Raw genomic sequence first — 23,572 nt, 5'->3', positions numbered from 1 at the left:
AATATATATATACACATATATATGAGTTACCGTTGTGGCACAGTGGAAATGAATCTGACTAGGAACCATGACATTGTGGGTTCGATCCCTGGCCTAGTTCAGTGGGTTAAGGATCTGGTGTTGCCATGAGCTGTGGTGGAGGCCGCAGACACGGTTCGGATCCTGTGTTGCTCTAGCTGTGGTCTAGGCCGGCAGCTGTAGCTTGGATAGGACCCCTAGCCTGGGAACCTCCATGTGCCTCAGGTGCGGCCCTAAAAAGCAAAATAAAATATATATATACATATATATGCATACACACACACACACACACACACACACACATCTGAATCACTTTGCTGTACATCTAAAGCTAGCACAATATAATAATCAATTATATTTCAATTAAAAAAAAAAGAATCACAATATTGTAAACTCCTTGAGAGCTTCAGGGCCCAGCCAAAGTACTGGGCCTAGTCTAAGACCACACATTATAAAGCAAATGTAGGAAGGAATAGCTTTGTTGAATAAAGGCATAAAGTAAATTAAAGAGTCCAGTTATCTTCTCATTTCTATGGTTGGTCATTGCTAATTGCATTACTTGCTTACTCCTTTATGGTATTATTTTGTTCCAATTATCATGTTCCATAAGGACTATCTTTATAGTACTAATAGCTTCTATACTACAGTTACAAAAACCATTTGTCTTAAAATGAGTATGAATCAGCCTTACAATTGCCATAGTAAAAAAAAAAAAAAAAAAAAAATCTCTTTGGCCACGCTGATGGCATGAGGAAGTTCCAGGGCCAGGGATTGAACCAGGCCACGGCAGTGACCAAACCCACAGCAGTGACAATGCTGGATCCTTAACCTACTGAACCATGAGGAAACTCCCACTACTGCTGATTTATAGGGCTCTGAGATAAGGAAGGACTTCCCTTGGGTCCTTGAGGCTGAATTTATAAGCGAAGGTCTAAGGACCCGCCAAGGAACAAGGGTCAGCCTCTTGATCTTAAAAAGTAACTAGAATTTGCTGATTTTTCTCTTGAATTTGGATCTATCTAAAAGGGATTGCAGATGATGGTGGGTTCTGATAAAAGGCAGTGAGATTCAAAACTGTTGTTGTCCTTGCTGATCAAAATGTGCCATTTAAGCTGCCCTTCTGAAGTTAAATGGGTTAGAAGACAGTGAGAGTGCTACTGAAACAAACCCCAAGACCCCTGACTCCACTCTCATTTGGAGCTAGGCAGGGCTGGCAACAGGGTGGCGCTGATCCTCCTGCCAGTGTCAGGCTGTTATTCTAGACCTATGCGACAGGCAGACCAAGGTGTGGCGGTGGGAAAGCATGGGCTTGGCAGTCAGATAAGCCAGGGCTCAAATGTCAGCTGTTGCTAGTTCTACAACAGTGGCCAAATTACTGAATTTTTCTAAGCCTTGGCTATTGTGAAAATTAAACGAGATAATGAATGTCTAATTATTTGGGGTATAATAGCAGGTGCTCAATCGACGTTGTTTTCCCTCCTTTTTGAAAAAAAGCTTTTTAATTTTTTTATTTTTATGGATACACTTGCAGCATATGAACTTCCTGGACCAGGGATTGAATTCAAGCCACATCTGCAGCAAGGTCGGATCTTTTAATCCACTGTGCTGGGTTGGGAATTGAACCCATGCCTCCACAGCCACCTGAGCCACTGCAGTCAGATTCTTAACCCACTGCACCTCATTAGGAACTCCATCTTCCCCTTCTTTTTTCCCCTGGGGGTTTTCCAGACTCTATCAAATGAACTGGACTCAGAGACATTATCTGATTGAGCATATGTGGTCCATCTCTGCAGGCATGCTCTCTTAAGATAACACCAGATTTGGAAACCAGGATTATCAAAAACAGAAACAAAACCAAAAAACCTTCAGGTTAATTCTTTGCTTTAAGAATGATTCACCGTAGGACTTTTTTCTCTCCTAACTCTGAACTCGGCAAGTTCCATCTGCATTAAATCTGACAGAGACAGACAATTCAAGCTCAGCTTTGAGCCAGCCTGATGGAAGGAGTCCATTCAGCTGTATTTCAATCTTCATCCCCTCCCTCCTCCCCGGTTCCCCAAACCTCTGCCCAGACCTATCATCACATGGGTATCATGTTTCTGCCAAGAACGAGACCCTGTGAAGAGGCCTCAGGTAGGGGTAAGCAGCATACCTACCAGTGTTGTTAAACACGGTATCAATAAACGTGCAGTTCTTGAAGTAGGTGTTGACTGACGTCACATCCTTAAAGGTGCAGGACTTGAAAACGGAATCTTTGAAAGTTACGGATTTCATCCTGATCCCTTCGAATCTGCCCAACACACAAAAAGACTCACATCAATGACTGGGTTCAAAACAGAGTCAAATATAGATTTAGAGATGTGATGCCCCACTACGGAATCTCTTAATTAGAAAGGACATCGATGTCTCGATTTTCTCAGCTCTTAGCTTTTCCCCTTTTCCCTCCTGCAGCCTGTTCTTTAGCTATTTCATTGCTCACCAATATTATGTTCTACCAGAAGCAGAGATGGCATTCAGCATAACATCATTCAGCTTTTCGTAATATTGGTACAGGTTTTGTGAGGTATATGGCTGAAGGTACTGAATTTGGAGATGACCTGCAGCTACTGATTCTTTTATTTTTCAATGCTGTCCTCTTGTTCCTTCACATATGCCTGTATCTGAAAATTCTCTATGTAGGGATTAATAGTGCTAGCTTGAGGATGTGCTCTCACGGTCACTTTTAATAAAAGTCTGCTTCCCAAGTTAAAAACCCAAGGCTTCTTCATTCTAGCATAGGGACTTCCAATTGTCTTGAGACAGGATGGGTGACTTCTGCTTGATTGACATGTGGAATGATGGACGCAGGTGTCAAGAAGCTCTGCTCACACTCATTTCCAAGAATGTTTTCTTCCCATAACCAAGTGGGTATTCCTTGAACTAAGCAGAACGACCATAGCTCTGTTTATGTTTGGAAATGTACAGAAGGATGAACCTTGTTCAGATACATTTTTGGGTGAAGGGGAAGGCAGAGATGCTGAGTGTCAGAATGATCCTAACATCTTAGAAGACACTACAGTTCAGCTCTGTCTGTATCGTCCAGAACTCCCAGGAGTCATGGATAAATATTTATCAGTGTATTTTGGTAATTCATTAAGAGACTATAAATGTACCTTAGTCATGCATTGAGAGGAAACTGCTTGTTCAGCTGGGGAAGAAGTTATTATACCAAATACCACTCTTTTATTTTATTATGTTGTATTTTTGGCTGCACCCATGGCACGAAGAAGTTTTCAGACCAGGGAATGAACCTGCACCACAGCAGTGACAATGCAAGATTCTTAATCTGCTGAGCCACCAGGGAACTCCCCAAATACCACTCTTCTGAGGGCAGAAAGGGACTAATTCTCCTGGGAAAGTGAGCTGACTTAAAAGCAATTCACTACTGAGTACTTTCTTTCATTCATTTTTTTTTTAGGGCAGCACCTGTGGCATATGGAGGTTCCCAGGCTAGGGGTCCCATCGGAGCTACAGCTGCCGGCCTACTCCACAGCCATAGCAACTCAGGATCTGAGCTGAGACTGAGACCTTCACCACAGCTCACGACAACTCCCTGACCCAATGAGTGAGGCCGGGGATTGAACCCACATCCTCATGGATACTAGTCGGGTTCGTTAACCCCTAAGCCACAAGGGGAACTCCGCTACTGAGTACTTTCAAAACCATTCGCACCCTAATGCTGGCCACATTTGTCAGCTCAAAATGTACAAAGTGCCCATGAGATCAACCTCCTTAAAAAAAAAAAAAAAAAAAAAAAACTCGTTGTAATCCCTACTCTGGGAGTCTGGAGTAAAATCTTGTAAACCATCAATCTATCCACTAAAAGAAGGTAAACATTGGCACATTTTAAGAAGATCACTAATCTTCTGAAAGGAAACTGAATTTAGAAAAAGGAAACATGGGAGTTCCTGTAGTGGCTCAGTGGTTAACAAACCTGAACCCGACTAGTATGCATGAGGACACAGGTTCGATCCCTGGCCTCACTCAGTGGGTTAAGGATCCAGTGCCGCCATGAGCTGTTGTGTGAGTCACAGACGCGGCTTGGATCCCACGTTGCTGTGGCTGTGGGGTAGACCGGCATCTGTAGCTCCGATTCAACCCTTAGCCTAGGAACCTCCATATGCCACGAGTGCAGCCCTAGGAAAAAAGGATGGGGGGAACGATTTTTCATGGATACTGTCTATACAGGGTACATACACGTGGTGCAAAATTCCAAAAGGTGAAAGAGGGAAAAAGTAAGTCTTTCCTCTCCCACCCTCAAGCCACCTGGTTCTTTTTCCCCCAAAGATAACCACTGCTCTCAGTTTCACATATGCTTTTCAGGGAGCATTCTGTATATGGGGTGCTTGCAAACAAGACACTATTCCAGATCTTGTTTGGTTGTGCTGAGAGTCTATCTGGAGGTCATTTCCTCTCAGTACCTAAAGAATTTCATGATATTGAATAGGAACAACATTTTCAAAAAAAATGAGTAGTTAGTGGTATTTGAAATTTCCCTGAAAGGCCAAAAAAAAAAAAAATTCTATCACCTTCTAAAATACATGTATATGTTTTATAAGGATTTTTAATACTATTAAATATTATTAATCATTATATTGCTAAAGTAAACACATTTCTCTGTGACGACTGACTATCCAGCAAGAACTTTTTATTAAAAATATGACTGTCAGAGACAAACATATTAGACATTTTAAATGGAGTAACTGTAGTTTTTTTAGGGTTGCACCCAAGGTATATAGAGGTTCCCCAGGCTGGGAGTCCAATTGGAGCTACAGCTGCCGGCCTAACGCCACAGCCACAGCAACACCAGATCCAAGCTGTGTCTGCGACCTACACCGAAGCTCATGGCAATGCTAGATTCTTAACCCACCAAGCGAGGCCAGGAACTGAACCGGCAACCTCATGGCTCCTAGTCGGATTCATTTCTGCTGCACCACGACGGGAACTCCCTTTTTCATTTCTCTAAATTGGTTTTTGCCTTGGGAAACTCTGTTCAATTATTTTACTTAAATCATTTTTGAAATTGGGAGAAGTTCCTTAGAATGATGTCAGTCAGCAAGAACTTATACCAACAATTATTTGCTCAGATTACAAATAATGGGTAGAGATAAGGACTCTGCCCATCCCTTTCCCTCTCTGAAAGAATGAACCAGAGCCACCTTTTGAGTCATTCCTTCTCCTCATCAAGAGGCATTCCAGATTCTATAACCAAAAACATCCTTTGCTAACTTATTCCCTACTTTCAAAGCCCTTAATTTTGGGGAATCATTCCTACTCTCTAATTGAAACTTCCTGATACAACTTAACCCCAACTCTTGATTCAGCACAGGGGAGAAGGAAGGAATTCTGCAAAGTGGTCTGCTTTGCCAGAGACAGAAAACAGGCATCAAATTACACCTCAGATTTCCTCTCTGAGTTCAATAATGGTATAACCTCTCTTGTTTTCTCATAGTCTTCACTCTTCTCTTCCATGACAGATTTTGCTTGCTTTCCAAAGCCTTTCTGAATTTTCTTTTCACATCAGTCAATTCCTTTTTTATAAATGGGAAGCAGCTCCGTTTCAGAAGTAGTTGTAAGTGAAGGAACAGACATACGTGTACCTTTTCTTTAAAAGCTATTTGCAAGTATTCAAATTTAGTCTGAAAATGACTATGTGTACAAACTAAAAAAACCAACAAACCCAAACCCCAAAACCCAATCCCAAAAAACCCATGCATATTTTAGAGCAGTGAGGACTATAATAGACACTTATCATTATTATTTTTTTGGCTGCACCCACAGCATATAAAAGTTCCTAGGCCAGGGACTGAACCTGTGCCACAGCAGTGACCTGAGCCACAGCAGTGAGAATGCAGGATTCCTAACCACTAGGTTACCAGGGAACTTTAAGAAATACATTTTTGAGATTAAGTAGGAAATTAAGCGATTTAAAAGTTTCTGGACCTGCCATTCTCGTATTCCATTCCAATATTAATCTGATTTGCCATTGTAAAGTTAATAGTAAAATCTGAAAATGTCACTCTTGGGTCATTTGTATTTTTCAATACATTCGGCTGCAGATGTTTAATGACATCAGGGAACCAAACGGATAATCCATAGTACCTGCAAAGACAAAGAAACGTGAGTTTGTAAGGGCGCTGGCACCCTAGAGGCCATGCCCAACTTCCAGACATTTTGGGTGAGGAAGTGGTTCCTGGAGAAGCACTTCTGATAAGGACTGGCCCCCTGCAGCAGTGGGAAGCATCAAACGGGAATCTGCACTGGCCCTCCCACCCCAGCTAAGTCTGCAAAGATCAAGCTAGAGGGATGGCCTAGGTGTCCCTAGAGAACCCCAGGTCTGTACTTCTTGAACCCTTCCTTTGGGAAGAGACATGCATAAGAATCCCATCCAACACCAGCAGGTGGATGTTTTTCTTCTCCCCTGAGGCTACACTGAAGAACTCAATCTCCTAGTTTAGGTGCTACCAACTCCTGGGGCCCCCACACTCTGAGGGCCCTTGAAGAATCACCTCTTCATCTATTTCTTATTTTGGCTGTACCCATGGCACCCAGTGACAACTGCTGAATCCTTAACTACTAGGGCATCGGGGAACTCCAGAGTGACTTCTTTATTAATGGACAATCTTTCTTGGTTCCTATACTAGTGGTACTGCTAGCTTGGGGGCAGAGTCCCATGGCAAAGAGGTTCAAGGCTGGGAAAAGGGCCATTTAAGCCCTCCATCAGAAAAGCCTGGTTATTTCCCACTTTCTGACTCTCACCTCTAATGTGTTATTCTAACAGGTTACAGCTCAGCCATGGTGCCGTGTTCCTCAGAACAGCAGCCCTTAATTTAGCGCGTGGGTCTACTGAGTGGTTAAATGTGACTAGTCCGAATGAGATGTGTGCCGTGAGTATAAAATACCAGACTTGGATAAAACAAATGTAAAATTAAGTCATTAATCATTCCATATTGATTAAATGTTAAAATGATAATATTTTGGACAAAGTGAGTAAAATAAATTATTAAAATTAATTTCACCTCTTTAGTTTCTTTCTTTCCTTTTATTTATTTATTTATTTTTTGGGGGGGCTGCCCCCAAGGCATATGGAAGTTCCCACACCACGGATCAAAACTGAGCTGGGGCTGCAACCTACACCACAGCGGCAGCAATGCGAAATCCTTAATCCACTGCACTGGGCCAGGGACTGAACTGGTGCCTCCACAAAGACAAGCCAGATCATTAACCCATTGCACCACAGTGGGAACTCCCCTTTTTTTTTTTGGAACGTGTGGCTGCCAGAAAATTTCAAATAACACTTGTGGTGGACATTCTACTTTTACTGAACAACACTGCTCTACACTGGTGGTTCCCACCCAAAGCAGGGTCCCTGGACCAGCAGCATCACCAGGGGGCTTGGGAGAGAGACAGACTCTCAGGCCTCATCTGGACCTGCTGAGTCAAAAACTGTGGATGGAGTCTTCCAAGTGATACTACTGATACGGCACACCCAAGTCTGAGGAGCGCTGCTCTAGTTTATCTCCAGCTACACTGAGCTGCATCGGGTAAGAAGTGGTTATAAGCATACCTTTTACAGGCAGATGTGCTAGGTTTGAATCCTGGCCTTGCTGCTCACCAGCTGTGTGAACTCGAGCACATTACCCACGCCTCAGTTCCCCACCTCCATCTCTACTATCAGAATGGGGATCGTATCCACCTTCCTGGGCGGTTGCTCGGATTAAATAGGATGCAAAATACCTAGCACACAGTGAGGGCTCAAAAGACTAAGTGCTTTGTTTTTCAATCATTATTGCTGCCATCAGGATTCCTGAAACATCTCTGTCTCGGGAGTCCATAGATTCCAACCCCTTCTCTCCAAAGATCATGAAATATTTACTGCAGGGGTGTGAGCGGGGGGCCACTGAATAGGCAGCGACTCAGGACGCAGACTCTATGCGTTGTTCTCTAGTCATACGCAGAAGATCAACATCTTCACAAGTGGCAACAGTGAGGGAAACATGATACCCTGTACCATCCATCATCAATAACATGAGGAATTTCAGCTAATTTTTCATTTATGCAGCAAATGTTTACTGAATAGCCGCTGAGTGCTAAGCACTGTTTGAGGTTTCAGGGACTTCAGGAGGAAATCGTAGAGCTTAAAATGTGGTCCGCACCAAGTAAGCAACATAAATCATAATTATTATCCTACAACTCTTCAGATTTGAAGAACTGAACTTCTATCTTGCTTATCTTTGTATCTAGCCAGGGTTTAGTACGGAGTGGGCATTTAAGACATGTTCCTTTTTTTTTTTGTCTTTTTAGGGCTATACCTGCAGCATATGGAGGTTCCCAGGCTAGGGGTCGAATCAGAGCTGTAGCCGCCGGCCTAGTCACAGCCACCGCAACGCAGGATCTGAGCTGCAGCTTCGACCTACACCACAGCTCACGGCAATGCTGGATCCTAAACCCACTGAGTGAGGCCAGGAATCAAACCAGCAACCTCATGGATGCTAGCCTGGTTCGTTAACTGCTAAGCCAAGGTGGGAACTCCAAGACGTGTTAATTTTTATCCCCCTCTTCCTTCATAGATTAAGGGGATTTTTGGAACTTGAGGGGTGTGACTTTACGTGTTCTAAGTCAACCCTCTCAATTTAGAAATAAGGAACTAAAACTCAGAAGTGTTCTCACGTCTCAAGGCAGAACAGCCCCCACCTTCCCTGTCTCTCCCTCCACTGCAGCTCACAGCCCTGCGGAAGGTCTCGGTCACCTGTGATCACTCACTTGCTTTAATTTAGGGATGCTGGGAGACGGAACTTGCAACCTAAATACTGGGCTCTACCAGGCACAATGAATGCCTATTGCCCTGAAGTATCCACCTGCCCTTTTGGAGGAGTAACTCGGGCAAAAATGGAGCTGTACACACATATTCTAAAGTGAATAGTCAACCACTAGCAAATACAATTCTGAAATGTTCTCTCCAGTACTCTTCTCTCAGAACACAGAAATGGTGGTTTGATTCATTAGATGACAACTATTTATTGAGTGTTTATTATGGGCCAGTGCCATTATATCCCTGAGCAAAACAGTTGAAAATACTGGTTCTCACAGGAGCTCCCAAAGGGGGAGGACAAAGCTTTCTTTATTCTATACCGAATAAAAAAGTGTTTTGTCTATTAGAAGATGGAAGCAGTGATAAAGAATAATAAAGCTGAGTAGGGAATAGGGAAGGCTGAGGGGGCGTGATTTTATTTGTTTAATTTATATTTTGTCTTTCTAGGGCCACTGAGGGGCTGCACATTTATTTATTAATTTATTTATTTAAGTTATTTTTTGTCTTTTTAGGGCCTCACCCACAGCATATGGAAGTTGCTTTGGGGAGGTATCCTTGAGAAGGTGACCTGTGAGAAAGGGCTCAACGGAGGCAAGAAAATGAGCTGGGCCTTGACTAGGGGGCAGGCAAAGGTCTGACATGGAACATCTAAGAAAGTTCTGGTGCATTCGAGAAAGAGTAGAGGCCGGTGGGGCCGGGGCCTCGCAAATGAGGACAGGAAGGTGGAGAAATCATGAAGGCAGATTGTCTGCGATCCTACAGGACTTTGCAAACATTGTTCATTTTTTTTTTTTTTACCACCTCAGCTATATGACAGGATAAATAAAGTGACTGGTTGATAAATACTAACTGTCAGCAAATTCAAAAATGAAAAAAAAAATTCCTTCCTAGAGGTTAACAGCATCAAACAGTATAAGAAAAGAAAGCAGGGTGACCAGGAGTTATGGTGGGGAAATTTAGATTTCACTCATCAAGAATTTAAGCATCACTTACCCAAAGGACAGCGTGAACCAAACAATGGTAAGCTTTATGGTATTTTCCCTGACGGGGTAGGTGAAACATCTCATAAAAGTCAACCAAATCTGTGAAATATTAGACAGTTAGTTTTCTTATGCAGTTACCTAAGTCAACCCCACCCCCAAACCCCTCCAACAAATTATAACACATGTTGAATTTGCTTTGGGCTGGATTCACGTGAACTTTTTTTTTTTTTTTAAACAACGGTAGCCTGAGCCACAGCTGTGGCAATGCTGAGTCCCCAACCACTGGGCCACCAGGCACTCCCCATTTGAACTTAAAATGTAAAAGCTAAAGGCTACTGGAAATCAAATGTGGAAATGTTCATTTATCAGCTTTTTGGAGGCCAACGGACAAAGTAACTGAAGATGTCGGTTCGCCCTGTCACTGCCAATATTCCTTGCATAACAACCTTTCCTCTCCAAGGAGGAAATATCTTAGTTACCCTGCGAATCCCAAGAGGATCCTATTACCTGGTTCTACTCCAGGAGTCAGGTGTCCTGGGCAGAAGGGGGAAGATCCCCACTCATGGGATTGGTCCAGTCAACCCTGCTTCTTACTAACCTCAAGCAACATGTTGGCCAGCAAGTCAGGGCAGGTTTGGTACTTACTCCATACAGTTCTGTGCGGATCCGAACAAAACACCTCCGGTACCATGTTCCTGTGTCACTCTCAATCTCAATCAGCTCATCTATTTGCCGTGGGGTTTTGATTCTGTTTACCTGTAAGGTGCAACACAGGGCAATGTGCTGAGTTCTCTTCTCTGAAGTTGTGGAGTTCAGGCTTACAATGTGTTTTTAAAGGAGTGAAAGCCGACTCCAACAAGAAGGAAGCAGGTATTTGGGACATGAGCAGGTATCCATACATATATGAGACCACTGGTATAAGTACACAGACTCAAAAGGCACCTAAAAGAACTAAATACAGAATGAATGGGAAGGAATATCAGAGAGAAACAGAGAAAGAGCTAATAGTAAGGGAATAATATACCTTTCTCTAAATCCTTACTAGAAAGGCACATATTAGGAGGCAGGGGAGGGATGGATTGGGAGTTTGGGGTTAGCAGGATATGAACTATCATATAGAGAATGGATAACCAACAAGGTCCTACTGCAGAGCCCAGGGAATTATATTCAATATTCTGTGATTAAATCATGATGGAAAAGAATATGAAAAAGAATCTATATGTACAACTGAATCATTTTGCTATATAGTGGAAACTAACACACCTTGTAAATCAACTATACTTTAATAAAAATTTTTTAAAAGGTACACAATAGCAGATGAAACCTCCAGATAGATGTGCTCCTGGATTAAGATGAAATCTTTTGCTTGGATTGAACACACTTTTCTTTGGAATCTATTTGATGAATCTGGCCCCTAAACATAAACATAGTTCTTAAGAGCCTTTCCATCAAACTTTCATTCTTAGTGCTTTCCTGCAACCCTTTATTCCTTCTTCCAGAGACCAACCAACAGACTGGTCAGCAAGTACCCACAGGTGACCATGGAGTGAGATCCAGTGAACAAGCTTTGACTGCAAGCATCAAACACTGACTCCTTTTCTTTTTTCTTTTTTTTTTTAACCTTTATAGGGCCACACCTGTGGCATATGGAGGTTCTCAGGGTAGGGGCTGAATTGGAGCTGCAGCTGCCAGCCACAGCCATAGCAACTCGGGATTTGAGCTGCCTCTGTGACCTACATCATGGCTTACCACAAAGCCAGATCCTTAACCCACTGAGCAACGCCAGGGATGGAACCTGTGTCTTCATGGATACCAGTCGGGTTCCTTACCGCTGAGCCACAACAGGAACTCCCAGACACTGACTCTTCGATGATAGAAGGGGAAGAAATGATAGAAGTTCAGCCTGAAGCTGTATCCATGACTTAAGCTAGTTTCCCTTTGCTAAGGAAAAGAACTAAGAGTCAGGAGAAGCAATGCTTTCAACACAGAGAATGAAGCCTGAAAAGAGAAAGAAAAAAAAAAAAAGCAGCAGCAGCATAGTTCCTTTGTGGACCTGTCCCATCTTATCCTGTTAGTAAACATCTACTTGCTTTTTTTTTCCCCTCTGCACCCATGGCATGTAGGAATTCCAGGGCCAGGGATTGAACCTGTGCCACAGCAGTGACAACACCAGATCCTTATCCTGCTGTGCCACTAGGGAACTCCACCCTCTACCTGCCTTTGATTCACCCGCGAGAGGACACAGAAACACACACACATACTATTCTAACCAGGGATAACTTTCGAACAGATCTTTCTGGAGAGTCTGCCAACATCCAAAGCAGCACTTCTATTGTGAGAATCCAGGTACCAAGACTGGCTTTTGACAGAGGTGATGTGGAGACCCTCAGTTTCCTGCAAATTATACCAGGTGAGCAGTAGCCTCTTCCTGGCTATATAAACAAAGATGTCTATATTTAAGGACAGTAAGGGAAATATGGATTTCCCATATGGAAATATGAGATTCCAAATAGAGTCAGCTCCAAACCATCCATTTAGGCAGTATTTGGTGATACTCTAGGAATTTTTTTTTCTTTTTAAGGCTGTATGTGTGGCATGTGGAAGTTCCCAGTTTAGGGGTCTAATTGGAGCTGTTGCTGCCAGCTTATGCCACAGCCACAGCAACACCAAATCCTTAACCAGGGAGCTAGGCCAGGGATCGAACTCCCATCCTTATGGATACTAGTTGGGTTCTTAACCTGCTGAGCCACAAAGGGAACTCCCTAGAATTTTTATTTTTAAATCATAGGGGTATTCTTTTTCTGTGTGTGTACTGAATGAAAAATTCATTTAATTCTATAGTGCTTTATAACATTCAGAAGTTTCATACAATTTCATATAATCCCATAACTCTTTTTTCCTCCTACTTCTCTAACTGCCCCTCTCCCCTCTCCTCTCCCCACTGGTACCCACTAGTTTGTTCTTTAAATCTGTGAGTCTGTTTTTGTTTTGTTATATTCACTAGTTGGTTGTGTTTTTTAGATTCCACATATGAGTGATCTCATACAGTATTTGTCTTTCTCAGTGTGATTTATTTTACTTAGCATAATGCCCTCCAAGTCCACCTATGTGGCAGCAAATGGCAAATTTTCATTTTTTTATGGCTGAGTAATAATCCTATATATATATATATCACATCCCCTTTACCCACTCATCTGTTGATGGGACCCTTAAGTTGCATGCATACCTTGGTGATTGCAAACAATGCTGCTATGAACATTGGGGTCCATGTATCTTTTCTATTAGTGTTTTTGGTTTGTTTGGATATATACCCAGGAGTGGAACTGCTGGGACATTTGCTAGGTCTATTTTTAGTTTTTTGAGGAATCTCCATATTGCTTTCCACAGTGGCTGCACCAATTTACATTCCCACCAGCAGTGCATGAGGGTTCCCTTTTCCCCACATCCTCATGGACCTTTATTATTTGCATTCTTTTTGATGGCCATTCTGACTCAACATACTACTTTGGGGACACTTCTTCTCCACTCATTAATGTTTGTGCATGTGTTTAATGGCACCCATGGGGAGCCAGGCCTTGCACTAGACTCTGGAGATACAAACATAAAACATCACACACCCTCCAAGCAATTACCATACAAATTAGAAAGTATTCTAATGGAACTCTATATCAGATGGGAGAGACATATTATACAGGACACCAAGTTGGCCTGAGAGCGAGGGAGAAGTCGTCACGGACTGTGGACTTTGAGCTGGAGCTTATGGAGAAACATGTCATTTGCTATATGTGCAAATTACTTGATGGGCATTTTTTTTTTTTATGCTTTTTTTTTTTTTTTTTCCTTGATGGGCATTCTAAGTGAGAGGAATCCCAATGCAAACATCCAGCAGTGTGAGTGAAAAGACTGTGTTGGAAACCACAAAAAGTTTGGGATCCCTGAAGACCAGTGCAAGGGCAGAGGGCAGTGAGTAATGTGGGCTGAACCAAAACAGTGGCAGTAAGGATAGAAATTAAGGGACTGTATAAGAGAGATTCAGGGTAGAGAATAATAGGACGTAGTGACTTCTTGGATGGAACAGAGATAAAGGAAAGAAAGAAATAGGATAGTTTTCAGGGTTCTGGCATGGGTGGTATTGGCGGTACTTGCTGATAGAATTTTGGACAAGGAAGATGTTTGGAGACTCTTAAGGTAAGAAGTTGAGATTTAGAAATTCAGAATTTGAAGGGCTTATAGTACATAGGAATTGGCCACAAAGCCCATCAAGACACATGGCTGGAGCGCAGGAGATGTGTCCATTAGGAAACAGAGAATGAGGAAGGAACTGAGACCAGCTAAGGAGAGTGTGTAGAGTTAAAAGAGAAGTTGGCTGCAAATTAAGCCCTGCAAAACAATGGGAAAATAGATGCATAGGAAGGAGAGTTTAAAAAGGAGAACTTTGGAGTTCCCATTGTGGTTCAGTGATTAATGAACCCCACCAGCATCCATGGAGATGTGGGTTCAATCCCTGGCCTCACTCAGTGGGTTAAGGATCTGGCACTGCTGTGAGCTGTGGTGTAGGTCGAAGACATGGCTCGGATCCTGCATTGTGGTGTAGGCTGGCAGCTGTAGTTCTGATTCGACCCCTAGCCTGGGAACCTCCATATTCCACGGGTGTGGCCCTAAAAAGACAAAAAATAAAAATTTTAAAAAATACGGAGTTCCCGTTGTGGCGCAGTGGTTAACGAATCCGACTAGGAACCATGAGGTTGCGGGTTCGGTCCCTGGCCTTGCTCTGTGGGTTAACGATCCAGCGTTGCCGTGAGCTGTGGTGTAGGTTGCAGCACGGCTCAGATCTGGCGTTGCTGTGGCTCTGGCGTAGGCCAGTGGCTACAGCTCCGATTCAACCCCTAGCCTGGGAACCTCCATATGCCGTGGGAGCAGCCCAAGAAATAGCAAAAAAAAAAAAAAAAAAAAAGAGAGAGAGAAAAAATTTTAAAAAATAGAAACAAATAAAAATAAGACCTTGGAGGGGGCATGCAAATTCACTGTATTGTAGATATGACAAGGAGAAAGACAAATTTGTCACGGTGGAACCATGCAATGACTTTGAAAGTCACATATAAATGATTTTGAAATTATCCATTCTTTTAGAATGTTCCCACTTTATCCCACCTAACCTTTATACAGTAATACTAACCATGAGTGAACTTGGTAAGTCAGACCTTCTGGAAGAAAAAGCAGGTTCACAGGGCAATGAAGCCCTACTGAGACACCTTCTCAGAAGTTTTGGGTAAAGGGTATCTCCTCATCTGGCTAAGAAAGGTTAGGTGACACTGAGCATCTAAATGATGTCTCAGAGTTCCCGTCGTGGTGCAGTGGTTAACAAATCCGACTAGGAACCATGAGGTTGCGGGTGTGATCCCTGGCCTTGCTCAGTGGGTTAAGGATCCAGCATTGCCGTGAGCTGTGGTGTAGGCTGCAGACTTGGCTCAGATCCCGCGTTGCTGTGGCTCTGGCGTAGGCCGGTAGCTACAGCTCCATTTCGACCCCTAGCCTGGGAACCTCCATATGCCATGAGTGCAGCCCTAGAAAAGGCAAAAAGACAAAAAAAAGAAAAGATGTTTCAAGATTGCTCTTGCCATATGGTCCTTTAATTTTTTTTTTTTTTTTAAGGGCTGCATCCTCAGCATATGGAGGTTCCCAGGCTAGGGGTCGAAACGGAGCTGTACCTGCCAGCCTACACCATGGCAACTTGGGATCTGAGTCGAGTCTATGACCTACACCACAGCTCATGTCAATGCTGGATCCTTATCCCACTGAGCGAGGCCAGGGATCGAACCCTCATCCTCATGGATGCTAGTGGGGTTTGTTAACCACTGAGCCACGACGGGAACTTCTATATGGTCTTCCTCTACTGTGCATCCACTCAAAAGAGGAGCCTATTTAAAGGCTTCCAGGTCCTCAAGGGAGGCCTTCCACCACTAATCTTCACTTCTCCATTAACCGCATAACCATTCGGCTAATTAAGAAACTGTGATAACTGGGATAGATGCCAGACTGAAGTCTATCTTCATATTATGAAAAAATTCATTTGCTACTAAAAAATGAAATGAATAAAGAATATTCAGGAGACTGTTTAATCAGGAACTATTTCACATATTTTAAGAACTATAATTGAAATTATTCATAAGACACTAAAAATCTTATATCCCCCAAACCTATTTAATTAATTTTTGTTCAAATATAGTTAATTTACAATGTTGTGTTAGTTTAAGTGTTCAGTAAAATGATTCAGTTTTATATATATATACATATACATATATATGTATATATATATATATATTTTTTTTTTTTTTTTGCTTTTTTTAGGGCCACATTTGCAGTATATGGAAGTTCCCAGGCTAGGGGTTGAATCAGAGCTACAGCTGCCGGCCTGCACCACAGCCACAGCAACACGAGATCTGAGCTGCATCTGTGACCTACACCACAGCTCATAGCAATGCTGGATCCTTAACCCACTGAGCAAGGCCAGGGATTGAACCCGTATCCTCATGGATACTAATCAGATTCGTTTCTGCTGTGCCACGATAGGAATCACTAAATTCATTCTTTTTAGGATTCTTTTCCATTATAGGTTATTATAAGATATTAAATATAGTTCCATGTACTACACAGTAGGTCCTTGTTGTTTAAAACTATTTTATACGTAGTGGTGTGTATATGCTAATCCCAAACTTCTACTTTATCTTCCACCCCAAACCTATTTTAGATGTTAATCTAACTGTATGCTGCATAGATCAAAGGATTTAAAAACCATTGTTCTGGAGTTCCTGTTATGGCACAGTGGAAACAAATCCAACTGGGACCCATGAGATTTCAGGTTCCATCCCTGGACTCGCTCAGGAGGTTAAGGATCCGGTGTTGCTGTGAGCTGTGGTGTAGGTCGCAGATGTGGCTCAGATCTGGCATTGCTGTGGCTGTGGCGTAGGCCAGCAGCTGTAGCTCTGATTCGACCCCTAGCCTGGGAACCTCTATATGCCACTAGTGCAGCCCTAAAAAGCAAAAAAAAAAAGGAAGAAAAACATAAAAATAAAAACCATTGTTCTTTCCAAAATATTCCATGCATCCAATTTTCATTAATTTAGACTGGTTTTCCTATTGAGAATAAACTTTATAACCAGTGGCTGGAAGAGCAATCCATACAGAGGGAACAGCACATACAACAGTAGTGCAGCAGGTTTAGGTTAAGGTCCAGGGCACTGGAAGCTGAGAGTGGCTAGTGCAGCAAGAGAGGAATCTACAGTCAGGCCTTTTCAGAAACAGTTTCTTGAGACCACTGGTGTAGAAGATCCACTGAGAAGCAATGCTCACCGTGAAGACCTTCTCAGGCTGACCCCGTGCTCTCATGTTTGTGTCATGAATTAACTTCAGAATCATCCAGGCTTCATCATGTTTTCCAACCTAAGAAATATGAGTAGACAGTAAAGTGCCAAGAGATGAAACATACACACTCCCTCATCTTCCAGTATGCTATTGGTAGAGCAAATCGGATGTAACAGTGCGAATGCACTTCGGTTCATCCTGCTGGAACACACAGACCACACGGATATCCTTGAGCACCTTAGTTGAAAGGATGCGCCTCTAACTAGAAATAGCACCTTTGGGTTGTAAATTTCATTTCTAAAACAATAACCCATGTCGTCTTCATTGAGGGGAATGACTTGCTGGAGGAGGAACATTAGTGCTTTCTGGCCACGAGGCAGCTTTTTCACATGGTTGCTTGAAGCAGGCCTCCATAAAACCAAACCCTCCATAGTTCCATAGCAGGAAGGAAAAAGGTCCCTCTTGAAGAGGCCAATATATTCGCCTAGAATTGAAAGGAATCCATCCCAATGCCTGTGGCTTCTTTGAGTATTTATAAGGATGAGCGTTACCTCCAACAAGAACCGTGGGCTTTCAGGCATGAACGTGAGGGCCACCACTGACGAGACACAGGGGAGGGCGCAGACGATGACAAACACACGCCAGCTGTGAAACTGGTAGGCCGACCCCATGCTGAAGCTCCACCCTGGAAAAGAAGAGGGGGAGGGGGTGAGGGAGAGCACCTCGCAGACGGCCTGCTGGGGGGAGCGAGGACCCCACGTCATTGTGGGTGTCCACACCTTGAACTGATTAGGCAAATCTCAGCACCCATGGAAAAGTGAGCTGATCGGGACATTAGCCACAAGGAACCAGCTCAAGTTGAAGACCACCAAGGGCAGTGCTGAGAAGCAAGCGGTCTGGAATCAAGGGGTCTGGGCCTAAGGATAGGGGTGCATATGTATTTGGACAACCAAACTCCACAGCCAAGGTAAATGAAGGTGGGATGGTGCTTTTTCCAACAGAACCCCATGTGGAGCATCTTCCCTCTGCTCCTTCAGATAACTCTCTCTCTCTCTCTCTCTCTCTTTTTTTAGGGGCATACCCATGGCATATGGAAGTTTCCAGGCTATGGACTGAAATGGAGCTGCAGTTGCCAGCCTACACCATAGCCACAGCTACGTGGAATCTGAGCTGTGTCTGCAACCTACACCACAGCTCACGGCAATGCTGGATCCTTAACCCACTGAGTGAGGAGGCCAAGGATCAAACCTACATCCTTATGGATACTAGTCAGGTTCTTAACCTGCTGAATGGGATGGGAATTCCATTGCAATGACTAAAAACTGACATTTGCCAACCTTTCCACATGTACCTGTCAACCACCCAGTCCAGAGAATTTTATATTTCTAAATAGCATTTTATTATAATATGACAAAAACAAGCCTAATGGGATGCCAAAAAAATTCTCTTCAAGGACTATAAGAAAACCAATATTTGAGTGCATTAAGAATGGTTGAAAGTGAAATTCAACCATGATTCTAAATGAGAAATAATGAAGCATATCAAATCTAATTGAAAACAGAGAGGCAATGCAGAGAAGCATAGATGAATTATGTGAGGCGAAATTCACATTTTTGCAATGCTTGGTATTCAGAAGGCTGCTGTGAGCAAAAGTAAGACAGTCTACATTCCATCAGCAGGAAATCAGTGTAATTATTCATTGTTTGCACAGGAGGCAAGTGAGATTCTGGAGGTGACATGACTTCCTCAAGGCTATGTAGCTGAAGTTTTATACTAGAATTTTCACCAGGATTTGAGGCAGAATCTTATACCACACACGTCCTCACATCTACGCTTACTGGTAAACACAGAATTTGTTGATAAATGATGTAAACACCAATGGTAATGCTACATTGATCTTAGATTTTATAAGCATTTTCCAGGACTGTCATACATGAAGATTACGTGGGATGCTAAGGATTACATCGTCAACTTTAGGAGAGGATGTCTACTCTCTATGTTTTGTCTAGCAGGAGTCCAAATGTCTCAAATATGCAACACACAGAAAAAAGTCTAATACATAACTGAGAGAACATACTTTCTTCACATTTGATCTGAGAGCCTCATATAAAGGAATTCTTTTTTTAAAAGCACTAGATCCTATTCTTTTTACATACTGGATGAAAAAGAAAAGCTTTAGATGTCTGAGTTCAGCTAATACAATGTTTTACATTTCGGGTGATCACATAGTCCAAAGGGCAAGAGTGAAGACAAGAGAAGAAAAGGTCTCTGGACCCTCTGCTAAAACAATTTAATTCAGAAGGTGTTTTTTTTTTTTCTTCTTTTTTTTTAGGGCCACTCCTGTGGCATATGGAAGCTCCCAGGCTAGGGGTCAAGTCAGAGGTGCAGCTGCCAGCCTACACCACAGCCACAGCAATGCCAGATCCTGGACCCACTGAGCGAGGCCAGGTATCAAATCTGAGTCCTCATAGATACTAGTTGGGTTCGCTACTGCTGAGCCATGGTGGGAACTCCTGGAAGGTGCAGTTTTAACAACAAAAATAGGATGAGTTGCTTAACCAAGGAGAAAGTCACACTAAGAGGACAGAGCAGGAAGCTTCTTGCAATAATGTTCCCTCTCTGCCAAAAGATGTCCTCATCCTAATGTCCAGAACCTGTGACGATGTCACCTTACACAGCTAAACAGATTTTTGCAGGTGTGATTTAGCTAAGGATCTTGAGACAAAGCTATTATCCCAAATTATATGGCTGGGCTCAACACAGGTGCAAGGGTCCTGCAAGAGAGAGGCAGGAGAGTCAGAGTGAGAGAAGGGGGTGAGATGAAGGAGGGAGTGGTCAGATTGGAGAAGGTTTGACAACACCAGAGTGCTGGCTTTGAAGATGGTGGATGGGAGTTCCCATGGTGGCTCAGCAGTTAAGGAACCCGACTAGCATCCATGGGGATGCAGGTTCGATCCCTGGCCTCACTCAGTGGGTTAAGGATCCGGCAGTCCCATGAGCTGTGGTGTAGGTTGCAGATGTGGCTTGGATCTGGCGTTGCTGTGGCCCTGGCATAGGCCAGTGGCTACAGCTCCGATTGGACCACTAACCTGGGAACTTCCACATGCCTCGGGTTTGACAAAAGGCAGGAAAAAAAAAAAAGAAGAAGAATATGGTGGATGGGGCCGCAAACCAAGGGCTGCAGGTGGTTTGTAGAAGCTGGAAAAGACAAAGACATGTATTCTCTCTCCAGCTTCCAAAAGGAGCTTCCAGAAGCCCTGGCAACCAGGCTTCTGACCTCCAGAACTGTAAGATAATAAACACATGTGGTTTAAAACCAGTAAGTCTGTGGTGCTTTGTCAGAAGCAGTCAGAAGGCAACACACTTCTTTGAAGTTACAGCTCTCTGAATGACTAGATTGACAGAGGTTACATTGGAGAATGTCAGCTCTTCTCTTTGAAACCGCAGCCTCTCTGCTTTTGCTTGGATGTTTCCAGATGCCTCTCCAAGGACTTGAGGCTTCTTCTTCTTCTTCTTCTTTTTGGGGGCTTTTTAAAGCCGTACCTGTGGCATATGGAGGTTCCTAGGCTAGGGGTATAATTGGAGCTACAGCTGCTGGCCTACACCAGAGCCACAGCAATGCCAGATATGAGCCATGTCTACAGCCTACACTACAGCTCACGGCAACACTGGATCCTTAATCCACTGAGTGAGGCCAGGGTTCAACCCTGCAACCACATGGTTCCTAGTCGGATTCATTTCCACTGCACCATGATGGAAACTCCCTTGAGGCTTCTTCTTGACAGTTGGTCTTAGAAATATTACCCTTTATTCTCACTACTCCTGAATATCCCTGCAGTGGGGAGAGAGACTAATGGCAGTGTGATTCCACTTCTAACAGTTTTCAGCCTCTAGAGGAAACTGGACCACAAAGAGCTAGAATCTAAACCCAGAAGAGAAGCAGCCAGTCCAGAGTCTAGCTCTCAGCCTAGAATGTGGTTTTTTCAGGTACAGATTCTTCTGCCCACACCAGCTGAAGCTGAGCCTACTCATTGCAATTTCGGTCCTTCTTTGTTAGCTGTGAAGTCCATCTCTGGTCCCCTGCTCTGTGCGTGCGTGTGTGTGTGTGTGTGTGTGTGTGTGTGTGTGCATGTGTGTGTACGCACGCGTACACGCACACAACAGAAACTGATTTGCACCTGTGTCTCTGAGCTCACCTTCTGCTGGTCCCCTACCTCCCTTGGTCCATCCCACACACCTGCTTTCAGTGTTCCAAAGACGCAAGGCTTAATTTCATTTTAGGGCCTTTGCCTTATTTCCTAGGAAGCCTAGCCAGACATTGAAAGGACACTGGTTGAACTTCAGCCAGTCTTTCTATGTCTTTTGAAGTAGAGGATTTTTCAGTATTTCTTGTCCTCAATAGAGTCCCTTTGGGGTTTTGGGTGTTTAATGTTTTCCCTTGCTCGTAATGCTCTGCCTGAGTATGTGCACACATGGATGCTTCCTTTACACTTTCCCCGGTCTCAGTTTAAGGTTATCTCTTCAGAGAGGCCAGGAACACCCAGTCCCACTCTTATCCCCAATGCCTGTTTTATCGTCTACACAGCACTTCCTGCTGTCTCAAACCACGTTCCCTGATTTGCTTACATGTTTACTATCTGTGCCCCTCCACACTACGAGAGCAGGAACCCTGCTTTAGTTACTCACAATACATCCCCAGTGCCTACTGCAAGTCCCGGTCCAAAGGAAGTGTTCTTGAAATGTTTGTTAAATGAATGCACACACACACCCACACACACCCCTTTGTGTGTGTGTGTGTATGTGAACACATGCAGCATCACCGCAGGCTACAAGACATTAGTTACTCAGGTTTTCTTCTGACCTTTTCTTCTGAATCCACACTAAACAGCAAAACAACCTTGATTAATTTCTTTCCAATTCAATTTGTGATTTGTATACAAATTGATGATCCCTTTTAAAATGACACTGATGATTCCTTTTAAAATTACACTGTTCTATGAGTTTGATAAGAGACACCATCATAATCAGGACACAGACTGTTGCACCCAACACATTCCTTCCTGCTGTGCCTCTGGAATCACAACCCCTGCGCCATTCCTAACCCCTGGCAAGCACTGATCCCCTCTCTCTCCCTAGAGCTTTGCCTTTTTGACAGTCATATAACTGGATTCACTGTACACACCATTTTATTTTATTTTATTTTATTTTATTTTTTGTCTTTTTAGGGCCGCACCTGCAGCTTATGGAAGTTCCTAGGCTAGGGGTTTAACTGGAGCTGGAGCTGTTGGCCTACAACACAGCCACAGCAATGCCAGATAGGAGCCGCATCTGTGACCTACACTACAGCTCATGGCAACACCAGATCCTCAACCCACTGAGTGAGGCCAGGGATTGAACCTGCATCCTCATGGATACTAGTCAGATTCATTTCTATGGAGCCACAATGGGAACTCCTTTATTTTATGTTTATTTTTTACAGCTGCACCTATGGCAATATGGAAGTTCCTGGGCTAGAGGTCTAGTTGGAACTGCAGCTCCGACAACACTGGATCCGAGCTGCATCTGTGACCTACACTGCAGCTTGTGGCAATGCTGGATCCTTAACCCCCTGAGTGAGGCCAGGGATCAAACCTGCATCCTCACAGAGGCAACATTGGGTTCTTAACCTCCTGAGCCACAACAGGAACTCCCAGTTTTTTATTTTTATTTATTTATACTGAAGTATAATTGATTTACAATGTTTCAGGTATACAGCAAAATGATTCAGGTTTATTTATACACATACATATTTATATATTCTTTTTCAGATTATTTTCCATTATACATTATTATGAGATATTAAACATAAGTTTCTTGTGCTAGACAGTAGGTCTGTGTTGTTTATCTATTTTATATACAGTAGTTGCTGTTAATCCCAAACTCCTAATTATCTCCCTCTATGCTTTTCTCTTTTGGTAACAATAAGGTTGTTTTCTAAGTCAATCTATTTCTGCTTTGTAAGTAAGTTTATTTGTATCATTTTTAAGATTCTATATAAAGTAATATCATATAATATTTGTTTTTCTCTTTACTTAGTATGATAATCTCTAGTTCTATCCATGCCAATGGTATTGTTTCATTCTTTTTTAAGGCTGAGTTATACCCCATTGTGTATGTGTGTGTGTTGTGTGCGTGTGCTTTACATCTTTAACCACTGTTCTTATACACAGCTCTTAAAGTCTACCTTCTCATATAGCATAAAGCATTCATGCAAACTGTTGCACATACCAATAATTTTTCCTTTTCATTGCTGAGCAGTATTCCATTGTGTGAATATATCAGTTTGTTTACCCACTCATAGGTGAAAGAGAGTTGAAAT

The 23,572-nt window shown here is 43.1% G+C and overlaps 1 protein-coding gene across 8 annotated transcripts in view; it reads right to left on the bottom strand.

The window, feature by feature from the left end:
* The window catches only part of SV2C (synaptic vesicle glycoprotein 2C), a 239,131-nt gene that overhangs the window by 19,989 nt on the left and 195,570 nt on the right, over window positions 1-23,572 (bottom strand). For all 8 annotated transcript variants that reach the window (XM_021084456.1, XM_021084455.1, XM_021084457.1 and 5 more), the window contains 6 exons: window positions 17,766-17,899; window positions 17,203-17,292; window positions 10,498-10,608; window positions 9,863-9,951; window positions 6,001-6,159; window positions 2,175-2,308 (listed from right to left, as the gene is read on the bottom strand). In XM_021084456.1, the coding sequence (XP_020940115.1) occupies window positions 2,175-2,308; window positions 6,001-6,159; window positions 9,863-9,951; window positions 10,498-10,608; window positions 17,203-17,292; window positions 17,766-17,899 (717 nt within the window). The remainder of the gene's footprint in view (window positions 1-2,174; window positions 2,309-6,000; window positions 6,160-9,862; window positions 9,952-10,497; window positions 10,609-17,202; window positions 17,293-17,765; window positions 17,900-23,572) is intronic.

Source organism: Sus scrofa, chromosome 2 (genome assembly GCF_000003025.6).
Source record: "Sus scrofa isolate TJ Tabasco breed Duroc chromosome 2, Sscrofa11.1, whole genome shotgun sequence".
NCBI lineage: Eukaryota > Metazoa > Chordata > Mammalia > Artiodactyla > Suidae > Sus > Sus scrofa.
This window is presented reverse-complemented; position numbering and strand designations above follow the sequence as displayed.